The sequence below is a fragment of the Gigantopelta aegis genome, chromosome 4 (genome assembly GCF_016097555.1).
Source record: "Gigantopelta aegis isolate Gae_Host chromosome 4, Gae_host_genome, whole genome shotgun sequence".
In the NCBI taxonomy this organism is placed as follows: domain Eukaryota; kingdom Metazoa; phylum Mollusca; class Gastropoda; order Neomphalida; family Peltospiridae; genus Gigantopelta; species Gigantopelta aegis.
In genome coordinates this window covers 85,435,237-85,453,407 of record NC_054702.1, presented here as the reverse complement: position 1 = coordinate 85,453,407, position 18,171 = coordinate 85,435,237, and the positions used below count along the sequence as shown (strand labels likewise).

General features: G+C 32.4%; 1 protein-coding gene across 2 annotated transcripts in view; it reads right to left on the bottom strand.

Moving 5' to 3' along the window:
• Positions 1-404: 404 nt before the first annotated feature.
• Positions 405-18,171, bottom strand: part of LOC121371281 (hypoxia-inducible factor 1-alpha-like) — a 100,632-nt gene continuing 82,865 nt past the window's right edge. For both annotated transcript variants that reach the window (XM_041497057.1, XM_041497058.1), the window contains exons 7-15: positions 16,575-16,722; positions 15,812-15,978; positions 14,651-14,734; positions 13,009-13,154; positions 11,921-12,034; positions 10,735-10,847; positions 9,882-10,135; positions 8,623-8,726; positions 405-7,728 (exon numbers count right to left, since the gene is read on the bottom strand). In XM_041497057.1, the coding sequence (XP_041352991.1) occupies positions 7,564-7,728; positions 8,623-8,726; positions 9,882-10,135; positions 10,735-10,847; positions 11,921-12,034; positions 13,009-13,154; positions 14,651-14,734; positions 15,812-15,978; positions 16,575-16,722 (1,295 nt within the window). In that variant the 3' untranslated portion in view covers positions 405-7,563. The remainder of the gene's footprint in view (positions 7,729-8,622; positions 8,727-9,881; positions 10,136-10,734; positions 10,848-11,920; positions 12,035-13,008; positions 13,155-14,650; positions 14,735-15,811; positions 15,979-16,574; positions 16,723-18,171) is intronic.

The window sequence follows — 18,171 nt, the reverse complement described above, 5'->3', positions numbered from 1 at the left end:
GTTTTCTAGTGATATCTTGGGGAACAGGACATGTTTATATATTTTAGTTGAAATGTGATTTTCTGGTTTTTACAACACAGAATACTGTATAGAACTAGTTGTTAATAGGGTATCTTTTTGGGGCATCAGTTTTTAAAAGGTTAAATTTTAGCATGTGTGTTGTGTATGTGTGTCTACGAGTGTGTGTGTGTGTGTGTGTGTGTGTGTGCGCGCGCGTGCATTTATCCAAACATTATTTGCTTGTCAAACTGTCTTCATTTACTGTTGATGATGTATGGTTTCCTAATAGTTATTCTAGAATTTCAATATCCTATGTACAAAAAGAAAAATGACCCTGAGGCCCAGTTACTAGTATTAATTATTATTATTAGAAAAACGATATGCATTTGAAAATACACAAAACATTTTTAAGATATATTTTTTTAATTTCTATAATAACAATAATACCATTAGTACGACAATGACAATACCAGTAACATGATACTGTTATGAATACCAGAAACAAATGCCAACCTCTGTGGCATATCAAAATGTTAGCACAATGACAGAGGACCTAAAACAAAAACAAAACGACTGATATTATACCAGCTGTATACAATTTGAATGTACATGTATTATTACACATTGCTCCTCAATGACAGTGTTAAGCTACTGTGCGTTTAACATTTATCAAACTTTTTTTTTTTTTAATACCTTTTTTTGGCATATTACATTTGTTTGTGCATGTGTCAATACAACCAATGTTTAATAGCCGTTTACCTCATGTCATGACATATGACAAGGTGTTGCTGAGATAGTTCTGATAAAAATAAATCTGGACTGTTACTCAAACTTAAAGTCTACACTGTTGCCATATAAAATGCATACAGTTAATAGTCTAGATTCAAGTCTTGGCACACTGTATAGATTGTCCTCTCTTGTAATATCACTGAATAAGCCAGCTTTTTGGATTATAATCTAAAGAAAATAAAATATAAAATATTGATCAATGGTAGATCAAATAAGCATTTTTCTTATCAGGACACAGAAAAAACTTAAAGTTGAACTCATATTATCAGGATATGACAGACCAAATGAAAATATATCTGACAGGAGGTTGGTTGTTTGAGTTCAAAATATACGGATGTGTAGGGATACTCTCCTCAGTAAAACCTTGATCTTTGAATGGCCTTTTACATAAAACAGAGCATGACTTAATTTGCACAACTGGTAAACATGGAAAACCATCAGGAAAGATGTTTTAAAGTAACTGTATGCCACAAGTCACCAAACCAATAAAATTTGAGGCAGGAATCTAGATGTGTTATTGTAGATCTGACATTTTAATAGCTATAAAATTTAATGTAAAATTAGTCAGCTGACTATTATAATTTGTTTGATTGCATGTGCCCCATAAATAATAGAATTCTTATGAATTTGGTGCCCATCAGTAATGCAGTATTGGATGAAGCAAAATGCAACTGCATCTATGCCACTTTATGCTGGGATGTGAAGACTTGTACATCATAGTATTGCTATTGTTTAGCCATAACCAATATGAATGCCATTTACTTGGGTACACATCACAGCAGAATCTGTCACTCAAGAAAATTTCAATAAAGTAAACTTTAAGACTAGCATAAAAATTATACTTGATTATTATATATAAATGTTTTTTGTTTGTTTGCTTTTTTTACAAAATACACTCAAAAAAAATTCCACATGCAAATTTGTGCGTAATTCACTATTGGTATTATTTACAATTTAAAATAAAACACAATGAAAAGTGTTCGACATGAGAATTGGGAAATGAATTTTAATATGATTGCATTTTACTTATGGTACAAAAAAGTGTTTATAATTTCTAATAAAAACCTAGATAAAACTGTATAAAATATATACCTAACAGAGTGCTTCTGCCAGGTCACAGGCAAACCATAGCCCATCCCAGTTATATCCTTAAAAACCTATTTGTTAACAACAGTCCATCAAGAAAAAGGTCCCTAAAATTGTGCATCATCATACTTTGTTTGCTTGCCATCCTCATAAACCTTGTGGAAACATAGCTGTCTGAAAACATATTTCAAAATCAAATTCTGATTGCGAAATAAAAAATAAAAAATTAAGGCCCTCAAATTTAGCATGTTTTCTTAATAATTCCACTTACTTTTACAAATGTGTCATCTTTTAATGCAATAAAATTTACAATATATTTTTCAAGTTCTGGTGAATTATTAAAGCAAATTAAATAAAACTATTGATTAATGGATTTGGTGACCAGTCCAATCAGAAATGTTATTAACCAGTAAGTATCATCACCTAGTATAATATGTTAGGTATATCCTACTCATAGTTTAAACACCTTTCACTGTATTTATTTAATAACAATAAATACATGTACTTTTTTATGTATCTAGTGCATGGTATAAAATATAATAAGCATAATTATATCTTAATAACATTGATTACAATAAACTGTTACTATTAAGTAAAACAGTTTTACAAATATTTAAAAGCAAAACACGTTTTTTTCCAAACACCTGTATTTAAATTAGAAAAAAAAGAGTTTCTTTCAATGTACCAACATTATATATAATTTCTTTATTATTACTTTTTAAATTGCTTTTCATAAACTAAAAGGTAAGGTAAATGTTTTTAGTGTATGTGTCAAGTGCCTCAGGAGAAAAAATACCTTTTACTACGATATAAGTAGCAAAGACGCACAGCATGTTAATAATCAGTCATTAGGAACATGATTAAATGAAATATAATACAATGTGTAAAAGGCAACAAAATATAAATTGCTGTATTAAACTCTAATGCTAAGAAAAAGACAAATGCATTTTCCAATGCATCAATGACAAAGAACGGACACAAAAGAACATAAATAGAAAATAGCACTATTATCGAGAAAAATGTAACAAGCATTATTTGATCAACATGCAATGAATATTCTTTATTGAAAATAATCTGTACAACATATTACTGTACAAAAAGATGACTGCTGAAATGTGTGTTTAAAATGTGTGTTTTTTTGCTACAAAAGAAAATTACTACCGGTAACAATTCTAATACATGTATCTATATATTAATAATTTACAAATTCAAAAACAATTTTATAATAAAATATGTAACACTATTAATGAAAAATTAATTTTTATATTTATGCCATATATTTAACCTTCCACAAAAAACACATCCCTTTTCCGTATAATTATAAGAGTCTCTTTTTTACTTGAAATTTTAAACTTATGCTAAATCTCTTCATCAAAGACATGAATGGCAAGTAAAATGTTCAGAACTTAAAAGACTACAAAAAGATTCATTTTATTAACTGTTCAGTTTGCTGAATGTAAATGCTGAATGGTATTTTACACTGTATTAGATTGTTGAACATCAAATAGCATTATTGATAAATGTGTTTTATTATATCCCGACTTTTGGACCTCAAGCTAATTCACAATGTAAAAGTCAGATGATTTATACTTTCAGCTATATCAATATTTATTGTCATGTGTTACATTTGTAGCCATCTCTTTTGTAAGTGGGAATGATCTCCTTGTAGAATATTGCTTTTCTCTGTAAAAACATTAGCCCCCCCCCCCCCGCCCCCCCCCCCCCCCCCCCCCCCCAACACAAATGTATATAGTTGGTCTCTGGTCAGACCAAAGTTCCAGAATTGTGGTGAAAATTGTGTATGTGTGTGTGGTTGTTTTTGAAAAGGATGGATTAAACTGCACAGAAAAGGGTTATATTTTTTTTTTTTATGTTCTCCTCAAACCCTACATGCTTTCATTAAAATTTTCCAAAGCAACTTTTATGACTATGACCTTGCCTCAAAATGCTTTAAAAACAAGCCCTGCTACTCATTCAGAACAACAGAACCTGTTTTTACATATAATATAAAGATAGCCAATGGTCAAAGCCAGCATTGAGTGCTTGCTTTAAAAAAAAAAAAAAAGTTTTATTTAACGACGCACTCAACACATTTTATTTACGGTTATATGGCATCAGACATATGGTTAAGGACCACACAGATTTTGAGAGGAAACCCGCTGTCGCCACTACATGGGCTACTGTTTTTAATGATGAACACAAGCTTATGAAGTTATTTTAAAAATAATTCATTTCCTCAATAGATTGTGCTGGGTTTTTTTTTAAATGTTGACACATGAGGGTCAAAATCGCTGCATGTGCAGAACAGAGACCAGCTATATATTTTTTTTACCTTATACTTATAGTTCTGTTGGTCACAATAAGGAATAATTTGGTATAAAAATCAATATTATGACTATCAGTACCCTCAAAATGGAACAAGAAATTAAGTTTTTAAATTCTAAATACCCATAGTATGCTGTCGGATTCTTATTTATCATATGTTAGCATTTGAACAAAGTTCTGTATGTTACTAGTATGTCTTATACAAAGGACCTATTTGCTAAAACAAAACCCACAGTTATGGAGTATGATTTTACTTTTATTTTTACTAGATTTTTATATTCACCGAGATGATTTTAAGTAAACATGCTTGAAATTAATTTTAAAAAAAAGAGAAGATTTTATAAATACATACAAGCAACATTCCTAAGGGAAATATCCTTTTAAAAAGGTAAATAAAGATAATCCCTCTTTATTTTCAAATTTTGTGAGGCAGAAAATTCTAAATAATTCAAAATGATTTTGTTTATTTGCCTTAATAAAGATTTTAGTTTTTACTGCAACTGAAAAGGGGGAATGAATATTAAATGAAAGTTTGTAATCAACCTTCATCATAACTTTTATATAGATAATTGGTGTCAAAACAAATTATACAAACAGGTACATTTGTAAGGTCTTTTGAGATGAACCACTTTTTTTTCAATAAAGGCACAAAATGTTCAAACCCAAGAAATTCTGTAGGACACTGAATAACATGTCATTAAAAACTTTCACATAGAAAACAAAATAAGTCTGACATTCATATAAAATATCAAACAACAGCTTAAAATACACATATTATGACTTTAATTATGTGCACAAGTTATATAGAACAATTTAAAAACAATTACAATAAAGCCAAACAGGTAATCAAATTGTAGAACCATGCCTGAATATTTTTTTGTACCTCTGCAGTGTTTCTACCAGAAAGAAATTTTTGGGTATGGCACTATGGAATTGAATGCAACCACAGTCAAAAGGGGGTGTGGGGGGCCTAACCCAGAAAGAAAATGGGTTACATTTAGGGTTAGGGTTAAGAAAATCATACATTACTGACAAGAGTAATTAATTTTGTTAAAAGGTTATCTTTTTCAAACAAAATTGCAAAAAAATCTGGGTATGGCGCCATACCCATTTTACCCTCTGGTAGAAACCCTGCTCTAATAATACATATATATATATATAGTAATTCAAATCTACTATCAATTTACAAAAGATTGTTAATAGTTTCTTTATTTAGTCCTGAGATTCAAAGAATGGCAAAAATTTATAAATACATATCTGATTATAGTTTGATTTGATAATCAGATGTAATACTGAGAAACATCACTTTTTATTATTTTCTCCAAATAATTTTTTTCAGTATTTTTGAAAATTAACATAAACTGTAGATTTCCCAGTCTATAATATCTTAATTTTAAACTATAAAAAGAAATGCTCATTCTCATTCAATCTCCATATAATGTAAAATTAGCATTAATGTGTTAAAATTATGGGGAGACCCCAAAAGCCTATTTTACATAGCACATATTCAAACAGTTTAAATGATCTAAATTCTGTTCATAAGTGTTTGTGTCATGCTGACAGGATTGCTGAAGTATGAATCAGCACAATCGGTTGTTGCGATAAGTGTTCAGATTAACTAAAATCAGTATTTATGGTTGACGATGTTATTACTAAAACAATAAATTACAAAAATAAAATTAGGAGCAACAGTTGCACTACAGATAAAAATATGGGTTTTTTATTTGTTTGCACAATAATTATTTTATAAGGCCGATGATTGAAACACAATTTAGTGACCAGGTTTTTGTTAATGTTGTGTTCTTTCTGAAAAATGAATACTTACATGAACAATTTTAATAAAATGCATTTATTGAATTAGAATGGAGATAACTATGTTGTGTTTCATCATTTATAAATGTTATGCTGGTTTTACAGTCACATCACTGGTAAATAAAACTCAATTTGTGACAGCAGACCAGCATTAACATCCACAAATGATAAAATACAGCATTACAATCCCCTCAATTTAGACAAAAACATTGAATCATAGTTATGTACAAAAATTTCACATACTGCTATAATTTACTATACAATAGCATTAAATCTGTCACAAAATATATAATGAGCCATCAGCGGTCGATTAAAACAAAATGTAACATACAAAACAAGACACCAGTTGTTAAAATAAAGCTGGTTTGACAAAACAACCTCCCAGCTCTCAATCATTAAAACCCTTCAGCACTTTCTCACTCAAATGTTACATTCTAGGGACTTTTATTTCAGCATTAGCACTAACAGATGTCATCAGACATTCGCACATATATGTTGTGTATCTGCTACACAGTGTTAAATTTTCAGAGGTAAAACTGATGCTAGAGACCAAATAATAGGTTTGGTGTTCAGAGGGGTTTCTGGTTATCATGGGTGCATTTAGCAATAGAAGATCACTACTTCATGGGACTGTGAAAAAGGACAGATTTAGAGAAGATTTAGAGAAGATTTAGAGGAAATTCTGATTTAATAGAGGTTCTGTTTTGAAGTTTCACCGTAAAAGTTGCCTATAACAATTTGGTAATGAGACACATTTTAAAGTCTATATGTATGTACATGCAAAAATATATTATACAAAAAAAAAAGTTTTTGTACTGTTGTCATATGGTAAAAATATGTTAGGTCACAAGTCATCTTATAGACCATGCAACCAGATAAATGTTATAAAGATTAAGTATGAGTGTCATATGGATTAAACAACTAGATATACTTGCATGTTTTCAGCAATAACGTGACAACTGTCAAACTATTTCACTATCAATGTGATAAATATAACAAGTGCCCAAAACAACATATACAAGTAGAACACTTAAATTTTGAAAGTTGTGATTTCATTTAAAAATTAAAATTTTAGTATTCACAACAAAACAAATCTAGTAATAAATGTATTACAAAACATAAGGATCAATAAACTTTAAAATAATCTGTCCAAAAAACTAAAATTAAAATAAAAAATAAATGAACATGAAAATTTCTAGGAGTTTCGTCTATTTATGCTTTTGTAGTAGTCAGACAGTTGTCATGGCTGTACAAATATCAATATGTGTAACAAATGTGCATGATAATTCCCAACCAATTATAACACAGCTCTCCAACACAAGTCAAATTTAAAAACAAAAGTTAAAACATTACAATAGGATCAACACAATCAAAGATAATTCAGTAATAATAGACAAAAATGTTACCACAATAATTCACTATATTTATGCTGGACTAAGTGAATGTTGACAAATCTCAAAAATACCATGATAGGTGAGCCAACCTACAGTCAATCTATATCTAAGAACTATATATATATTTGCGTCTCTGTCAAGTATACTGGGATTGTGTTCACACTTTTCCGCTGATGCTGGTGCGTCTTGGATGCGACTGTTCGAGTGCCTGGATGAGATCTTGGCCCTGCAGGAGATTAGAGTGGGAGGAGGTGGGGGCGTTCACCTCGCAGTCGTGATTCGTCAGACATGGCAACAGCATCGATTGAGATGTTGACATCAACTGGATCATTTATGAACGGAAAAAGAAAACAATCTCTCATTATTTCTTGACATATAGTAAATATTCCTGCTAATAATTAGAGCATATTAAACAAGCTTCCATTTCGTATCATGTTTATGTCCTGAGTGAAATAATTTTCAATGGTCACAAGCTTTAGCGAATGACAATGAAAATTATTTCACACGAGGCATAAACATGATACGAAATGGTAGCGAATTTAATATCCTATTTATTACCCATAATTGATTTTAATTTTTATCATTCAACTTGTTTGACGTTCCTGTGAGGTTGTAGTGCGACAATCAATGACATCAAAGTGTTACGTCCCACTTGGCATAACACCAAGTGGTATGTATCACTTTGATAAGTACCAAGATATTTTTAACCATATGGGTAATAAACGAAGTTATTTCATGTATATAAATTCTATAATTAAATAACAGAAGAGAAATTTTAATATATTTCATTTGTATAGAATGGGAAGGGAAAAGAAATGTTCACATATTTAAAAAAAAAAGTTAAATATAATCTCATCATTTCAAGTATAAGTGACGAGGTAGTGATATTCATTTAAAAACAAAAGATGAAATTATCATAACTAAGCTTAAAATTCTATACAATACTTTAATAAAAGTTACTTTTAACATTTTCAATTATATCTACTCACTGTCAATGTTTCTTTAGTGTGTCTATGACTGTCAAATTATAACATAGATATAAACACACAAAGTTGACATCTCTGATACAAATGAACATTTCTGTTTTGGTGGCTTGAACGTCCATAGAAGGGAATGATTAAATAAATGTTTAATGACACCCCAGCACAAAAATCTACATTGGTTATTGGGTGTCAAACATGGAAAGGAGACAAAAACATCAACCATTTTGGCTTACCTGTTGCTTACCACCTTGCAGAAGGGAGCTAACTTTGTAGCCATGATTACGATCTTCTCCAGTCAATAATAAGTTAAGCAAGACACTGTCTTTTGATGCCATACCTACAAGAAAATAAATGACATTGGTTTCAGCTTAATAAAGTACATTTATTTCTTCTTACTAAAGAATTAGTCAAGACAGATTAAATCTACTTATAAATAAAACACCATAGATTACCTTTTAGGTAACAAAACTAAAATTCAAGATAGGTTTCTAAGTCTTAATTTTTATGGATCATGAATAACATAGAAAATGTGTTTTTTTGTTTTTTTGGAGGGAGGATGACACAGTAGACATTGGCACCTGGAATCGGTTCACATTATTTTTACCTCAGTAATTCATTGTTTGCCTACAACTGATTGTTTGGTTACATGTATTATAATACTGACGCCATATAACCGTAAATAAAATGTGTTGAGTGCGCCGTTAAATAAAACATTTCCTTCCTGTATTATATTTGTATGACTGGTAAGTAACCTAATTGTAACACATGTACTAATATAATATTTTGTACTACATTGATACATTTTAAACAAACTGATTTTATAAATGATCATTTGTCCAAAATCCATCTAGAAATGTTTTTGAAACAATTTGCAACTGTTAATTTTAAAACTTAGCAGTCCACCATTTAAACATTTAGTCTGAAAGTGGCAGTCCTCTAAGCAGTGCAGGAAGGATTTACTGTCCAGTAAAGGATCCCCTTGGTAATGGCTGTCCTTCCTATAGATGAGGCACTAGACAGAAATTCATGGAATCAATTTTGCCAAATACCTATTCGACTTGGCATTGTGCAGATATATGGGCTTGATCGTGGATAATGGTTCTGTCGTTCAGATTGTGTTTAATTTAAATTTGCATGACACAACAACAGTTTGCATGAAATAATGTGTCTTGCACTAACAGTCTTTGATGTTTACCAGCCTTGGTGGTGTAACGATTAAAGCATTGGGCATAAGGCTGGTAGGTGCTGGGTTCGCATCCAACCCAGTGGGGAAGTGCATGGCCACTATACTGAAATCTTACTCTTTCTCTCTAACCACTTAAAACTGACTACTAACTGTGACTGGATATAAGCACGGAAATCAAGTTAAAATGAAATGAAAGTTTATTTCTTAGTATTCTGCATAGATATGGTCTTGACTGTGGACAACAGTTTTGTCATTTGGATTATGTAAGAATGCCCGAGTGTTAATGAAGTTCTGTTCTGTACCCACCTCCAGAATTCAAGTCTTGTGATGCTGGAGGCAGGTTCATCTTCATGACTTTCGAAACAGGAGGCCCCTTTTCTAAACTGTTCATGTCGAGTGGCCGTTTAACCTGCTGGTACTTCTTGTCGGCAGGTCGCTCAATGCTCTGGACAACTGTGCTGCCTTCTATCATTTCATGTACGCTGGGTTGTGGTGCTGCTGGAGGGAACTCAAACAAGGCAGATTTAGGCATGAACACGGTCTCAGTCTTGCCAAACAGTCTGAAAAACAAAGTAAAAGATTTGGTTTTGTTTAACAACATCACTAGAGCACAATGATTAATTAATCATTGGCTAATGGATGTCAAACATTTGATAATACTGACTCGTAATCATTAGAGGAAACCTGCTACATTTTTCCAGTAGTAAAAAGGGGATCTTTTATATGTAGTTTCAACCAGACAGGAAAACACATACCATGGCCTTTGACCAGTTGTGGTGCACTGGTTGGAATGAAAAAGAAAAAGAAAAAAATCCTAAGTGTTTGACTTCGCAGGCACCCTTTTTAATATATTAAAGCCCCAAAATGCTACCTCCACTTTTTATGAGTATGGTATATAAAAATAGTACCTTTTAGCTTGCAAACTGTTTATGTGTTAGTTAGATAATACATTCTTCAAAATACAAGAATTCCATAGAATGAAATCGTCTTTCATGCCATAAATAAATTTGGTGTCGTTCATACTTATCTGCAATAGGTCGATTTGCTAGTGCCATCAGATATTAATTATGAATACAATTATTGAAACTAAAAACATTTAAATGAAAATTTAAAATATTTAAATCATACACACTGAAAGGCTAATAGAAAATCAACTAACCCAGGGTCAAAATCAGTGTTCATTGAATACAGTGTCTCACTTGGCGGCATCAGGCACAAATCTTCTTCAGCTGTCATCGGGATAAATGGAGCTCGCATGCTCATATCAATGTTCTGAAAAAGAAAACATCTGTCATGTCAACAAAGAAAAATTCTGCCATTAACCAATTTCGTGTTCTTCATGGCTGCAAACATGGATGTTCATCTCAATGTATGTTAAATTTGAAGAAAAAAAAAGAAAGAAAAATAATTTTATAAAAGAAATTTGTGATACGTGACTCATGACTAATCTAGCTCTATCTGAATTACTTTGACATGCACTAAGTTATGTAAAAACTTAACATCAAGTTAAACATTAAACTAAATGATTAACACCTATGTCTGCCTTTCAGTTCATCAAGGTGACAAAAATTAATCAATAAAAAAAACCTATTAGTTAATTACAATGTACCGGTACTACTAAATCAACTGCTACTATCTTTAATATACCTGTATGATTTGAATATTCACTGAACAGCATATAAAAAGATAAAGTTATTACACTTTGAACAGTGAAACTGTAATTAAATCAGAACAATGACCCAAGAATATAGTTTAAAGTGCATTCAACCAACATTAAATGAGGTTACATAAAATTTTGAAACTTATGCATCACATAATAACAATAGATTGAGAACACCATCATTTATCTACATTAGTAAAAATGTGTTAAGGTGTCTGAAATGAGAAATCTGAGGCCATAAATGTTAAAAGACAAAGAGCCATTGTTTAATATTTCAAATGCTGCTTCAAAGACACGTTGTATACAAAATCTGTTTTATGGTCATAAAATTCTCAAAAGTTAGTTTTATTTAACAACACCACTAGAGCAGACATATTTATTAATCATCATCTACTGGATGTCAAACATTTTGTAATATTTTACTCGTAGTCTTAAAGGAAACCCGCTACATATTTTCATTAGCAGCAAGGGATCTTTTATATGCACTTTTCCACAGAGAGGACAGCACATACAGTAGCCTTTGAAATACAAGTCGTGGTGCTTTGGCTGAGACGGGGCAAACTCCAATCAGAAAATGGTTCCAATGAGATGGATTAATGCTATGATGCAAGCACCTTGGGTGAGCGCTCTACCGACTAAACTAGATTCTGTCAAATAAAATTCTCAGTCCAACTATTCCTCTTACCTTTGCTGCCTCAGCTTCATCCTTGGCACTTGGGTCGATAACTGAGAAAAACTGATCCATGTTGTTCACATCAATCATGTTGGCAGGGGTTGTGTATTCCTCAGGGCTCTTCATCTGGAAGACATTACAAAAAGAAAGAAAAAGAAATTATCAAAAAGGTGTGTACACACGCTGCTGAAAAATATGACAGAAAACAACCATCTAATGTAAGCTTACCACTCTGTGTATGAACATGTCAAAATATTAGTTGAGATTTAGTGTTTACTGGCTGCAGTTGGAGAGACGGGGACTGGGGTGTGGAGGTGGACAGTGAAAGAAGTTGAAAGATAGGAAGATGGTCGGGAAGAAATGAGATGGAATTCAAAGGAGAGAAAAGGAAAGGAGGCAGTGGGATTAAAAGAAATTAAGAGAAAAAAAATGTTTGCTGATTATTAAAGAACAAAGTATTCCTCTGCATTATTAATATTCTATAATCAATAACAAACACAGGTAATCATTACATGTACTTGACTGTTAATTAAGAAATTGATTAGTTAAGTAAATAAATACAAAACATTTTTAATACATATACCAGTATTTACAGTCAATGACATGACATTCTGGCACTTTGTTTTGCCCTAGTACACAATATATAGAACATATCTAATAATAATTTATTTTATGTTATATTTGATGGATGGTACATTTTACTCTCATCTTTTAAATTTGAACAATATTTTCTCTCAATTTATGACAACAAACACATTATGGATATGTAAACAATGTTTGGTCATCTTTGCTAACCTTAATCAAATAGCGAGTAAAATTTACTAGTATAATAAACATACTATTATAATGAAAGGGGTTGATTATTTCATTTATTTTCCCACAAAAACACCTTTTTGCTAACTACTTTTGTGGTTAAATATTTCATTTCAACTTATTTCCGTGCTTATATCCAATTAAGGTTCAAGCACTGGGTCAGAGATCAGACCTGGGATATGAGCACGTTAATAGAGTTCCTGCTTCCCGCTATATGCTGGTGCTGGTTCAGATATTCAGAACTCAAGCAGTGACATCAACTTTAAAAAGCCGATTGTTTAACATGCCTGGGGAGACTGCGGTTCTGGAGTTGTCGCAGTGCTGGAAATCATTTCCTTTTGTCTGCATACAGTGTGCATACTGGTACCAGGCTCCTCCTTCAACGTGGTGGGAGAAAGAAGTTTCTTCTTGCAGCCTTGTCCATACATCAAAACTAGCAAAACAAAAACAACTTTATTTAGAAAAAGATAAACAAAATCTACACAAGAAATGATCTGAATCGGTACATGATAAAGGTATACACAAACTTTCAGATCAATATCTCGAAGCATAGTAAAAAAAAAAAAAGCCCTGTTCAATGAAGTGTAAGAGTACACAACAGCAAACACATTATGGACATATTTTGAAAAAGATAAGTATAATTTTATTGGGGTTTTTTAAATTTTGTTTATTACATTTCAAGGTTAATAAGTATGATGGTTTCAAAACCACAAACTGAAGTTTGCTTTGTGACTTGCAAAAAAATACAATAAACTGTATAGATGATAAAAACAACTTTCTCATTCCATCCAGTATAAAATTCTTTAGAATTTTGCTCAAAAGTTGCATTAAACAATGAGCAATCGTGATCTGATTAATGAAGTTTCTTGAGCATTGATCAACCATTTTTTCAAAATTAAGTACAACCAAATTCACTACACTCTCACTTCCCTTCTAGTTTCATGGTCCCTGATGTATTGACTATTGGAAATATATAAATATCTGGATAGTAAATCATAACATTTTATCCAGTTTACAACACTAATGGGTACTGCATGATAAAACAAAATTTAAACAATATTACAATAATAATTCTACTGGGCCCAAATTGTTTTTTTAAATCTCCTAACTTCAAGTGCCAGAACTCTATGAAAAATTAATAAATCACCATAAAAGTCAAAGTTGATCTGTAACAGTAGTACACGACAAAGCTATACACAAAATTTCATCTCAATATCTTGAGACACTGTGGAATAAAAAGTCTAGAAACAAATATTTTTATCAAAGGCCATAATTCTATCACAAATTAGTAAATCACCATGAAAAAGTAAAGTTTGTTTTATTTAACGACGCCACTAGAGCAAACTGATTTTTTATCTTATCATCGGCTATTGGATGTCAAACATATGGTCATTCTGACACTGTGTTTTAGAGGAAACCCGCTGTCGCCACATAGGCTACTCTTTTATGACAGGCAGCAAGGGATCTTTTATTTGCGCTTCCCACAGGCAGGATAGCACAAACTATGGCCTTTGTTGAACCAGTTATGGATCACTGGTCGGTGCAAGTGGTTTATACCTACCCACTGAGCCTTGTGGAACACTCACTCAGGGTTTGGAGTCGGTTTCTGGATTAAAAATCCTATGCCTCGACTGGGATCCGAACCCAGTACCTACCAGCCTGTAGACCGATGGCCTAACCACGACGCCGGTTAAATCACCACGAAAATCAAACTTGATCCGAATCAGTACATAATAAAACTATACACAACATTTCAGATCAATATCTTGAAGCATTGTAAAAAATAAAAAACATACAGAAACTATATGTGGAATAGACAGACAGTCAGACAGACAAACAGACAGAAGGACAGAGATAAAACTATCGTCCCCTCCGGTTGATCTGGTAAGGGACTAATGAACTATTTCTGTACAATAAACAGAACATTACCTTGCTCCAGAGTAGGGAAGCCAAGTGGTACACATCCCTCACCAGCATTTGGTGCCAAGTAGTCAAGGTCCTCTGGTTCTTCCACTAGTGATCAGACAACAAAACATCATTTAGAAACTCTGAAGCAGAACACTCAAACATACATTTTCTACGATAAAAAATTTAATATATTATTAATTCCAATTACTTTTTTGTGTATATGAATAAAAAAAAGACATTATAAAAATTAAAACACTGAGTTCTTTGAAGAACAGTTGAAATGTCCAAAGGAAAGGCATGTTTAAATGTTGAATTTACACACAGGAGTTGAATTTTAATTGGGAGCAGAGAGTTGCCTTTGGTTTAAAAACAAAAATGAGGGCACCAAGCTAAGTTGGAGGGGCACCAAAGCAAACTCTTCCTTCAAAAGAGGGGTACAAAGGCAACTTACATATTATCAAGTTTTCTCACCACAGTATTTTTTTTTTGCCATTGATAACATCCAATTTTCAGACACAATGGCATGTAAGGAGGGCAACCATGCGTCAGTTGTTGGTGTCATGGTAAAATTCAAACCCTGCACTAATGCGTTAATAAACAGGTTATCAAGAGATCTTACTATACTGTGTAATATGATTTACCTTCATACTTGCACATGGCAACATGTATATATGATATAGATATGTAAAAAAAAATCTTATTTGGTTTAAACATTCAAAACATTATCTCAGCAACAATATTGGGGCTGTCCAACAGTTAAGCAAATCAATATGCTTCCTCCATCTCTCTGCATCACACGTTTTTCCTGCACACATAAATGTACAAGACAGGGAGCAGGGTTAACTGCCTCCCTTGTGCTGGAGCAAAATCTCAAATTTGGGCAAAAATTATACAGATTTTTGGGCAAAATGTGCTAATCTGAGACCTTTTTACCATGTATTTCTATCATTCTACCCTCAAAATTAGTTGTAATTCATGTAAAAATGCATAATGATACATTTGCAACCCAATATATAGCTGTTTAGTAGTGATGCTAATATGAATAAATTTTGTTATTCAGATTCGGGCATTTTCGTTTAATTTCGGCAAAAGCCAGCCCCCTATAAAAATGGGAGCCTGTACGCCTATGTCTGCACAAATGAAGAGTTTTAGATGACAGTATCAGCTTGTGAAGAGTCTTACAGGTAACCGGGCTCTTGAGGTCCTGTGGAAGGTAGAATCCCTCATCCATGTCTTTTGTCTTTGGAACAAATATCTTGTCGGTGACCAGTTCCACATTGAATGGCAGTAGTTCTTTCGCTGATGGAAGCTGCACCTCAGACAGGATTGTGTCCCTTTCTTCAACAGCACTGTAGTAAAAGCAAATATTTTAGTATTAACATTCTTCTTTAGAGTTAAAATGGTGCTAAGTTTACCATATTGGGTCCTTTCCCTGCAAGCCCAAAGGTACATTAGCTAATCATGTCGTTCATACAAATCCACAACAAGTTTTGAACTTAAATTTGCAAATCTGGATCTATTCCAGAAATGATCACATAATTAAAGAACAATTTTTTTAAGTGTGTTTTGAGATTGCTGGTATTTTTAAAAATGTAACTAAAGCCTAATTGTGTTTTTAAAAATATTTTTCATATAATACATATTTAAAAAAATAAAATAAAAAAAATGGCTTCCACTTCCATTACTGCAATAATTTCTTAATTAGCCCCTTTTAGAATCATATACGTTTTTGGACCAGCTTCCATAAAACTTTGTCAAAACTCAAAGCTCAAAAGCTCACTCATACAACTAGCTTATAAATACTGGAGACTAAACGAAAGTCTTTTGCCTGGACTTTTAAATGTAAGGGTAACATTTTCAAACAGGACTATCTCTTTACATTCTTTTCAGACTCACTGTCATCATGGTTAAATTTTTAAAATAAGTAATGTTGAAAGCTACACACCTCATAATGTAGTGGACACAGACGACCCACTGCGGTTTCTGAGTGCGGTTGTTGTAGATGATTGTTCCCTGGGTGATCACCCACACATAGCCTCCTCCCTTCGCCAGGAAGCGATACTGTCCAGTCATTATCTGACCCTTAGCAAACACTTGGAAAAACAAGAAAATATTAAATAGTACTCTATCATCATTATTCACATCAAAATAGGTCACTAAACTAGTTTCTTACACATCCGTTGGTGACATCATCATTTGTTATTTTTATGTACATGTGTTAACAATTTCAAGACATACGACTGGCTGCTACTAGATAATGACCAGGTCACCAATGCCATATATCCAAGAAAAAAACACAGCACAATCAAAATCGATTACACTGTGATGTATAGTTAACCTGACAATCATTTGTCTGTGATGCATAAGTACAAGGGCTGTAAATAACTTTTAGTGAAAAAAAGATGTAAAATTTTGCTTAAAACCTTGTTTTTGAGGATATGTAAGAAATAGAATAATACATTTATGTCCATTAGATATCATTTATATCACAACTTGTTGTTTAAAAAACGTATCAAACTTGCGTTTGCTCGTTAGATACATTTTAAAACAACTCGTAAGATAAATGGTATCCAATGGCAACTCATGTATTATTCTCTATTGAAATCTACTGATAGAAGTAAAGAATAACTAGTTAATGACGTAGGATATCAGCTTTATCCTGTAAAGATAGGAATGGGAAATGTCCCATTTCGCCTAAACAGGATAAAGTCAATATCCTATGGCATTAAATAGTTATTATGTTTATCCTGCAGTCCATAAAAATTAAAGTGAAAAGCTATTATTTCTGTTGATGACATAGACATCAAATGATTTTGTAATGTAGTTATGCATGACGGTAAAATCATAATCTGCTAGTATATGTTTGCTTTAATTGGTCATCATAGAAGCAGTGGTTGCAGGATAACAAATAAAAACAAGGGAACACATGATATTTGAGACAAAATTGAATTTACTACCAGAGTAGTTATAGCTGTAAACGATAAAGACGTAACGAGGGACTGAAAGTCGGTACTGTGGGATTGACTGCCAGTAACATGGTTAACTTCATGATACTACTGTGATTACAGTCAATATTTTCTGTTACTATTTAAATTGAGTATTTATCTGTTCCCTTATTTTTCCCCATCAGTATATTTTTGAAATGCCACTTGAGTCGACTGAGAGGTAAATATTACCCACCTGTCTGAATTAGCCAATATTTTGTTTTTAAAGCCACACCTCAACCCTCCACCCAAAAAAACAACCCCCACCCAATGAAAACAAATTCAAATCTGTAGTTACAGCAGAAAAATGTTTTTCCTCATAATTTGATTAGAACATTCCTTTCATCTTACCCATTTTGAAAAAGGATTAAGTCTATTTTTTTTTTTGCAAACAAAATTAATATTTTTCTTCCTTTTTTAGTGGGCAGGACTTAGCCCAGTGGTAAAGCGTTCGCTTGATGCATGGTCGGTCTAGGATCGATCCCCGTCGGTGGACCCATTGGACTATTTCTCATTCCAGCCAGTGCACAACTGGTGTAACAAAAGGCTACGGCATGT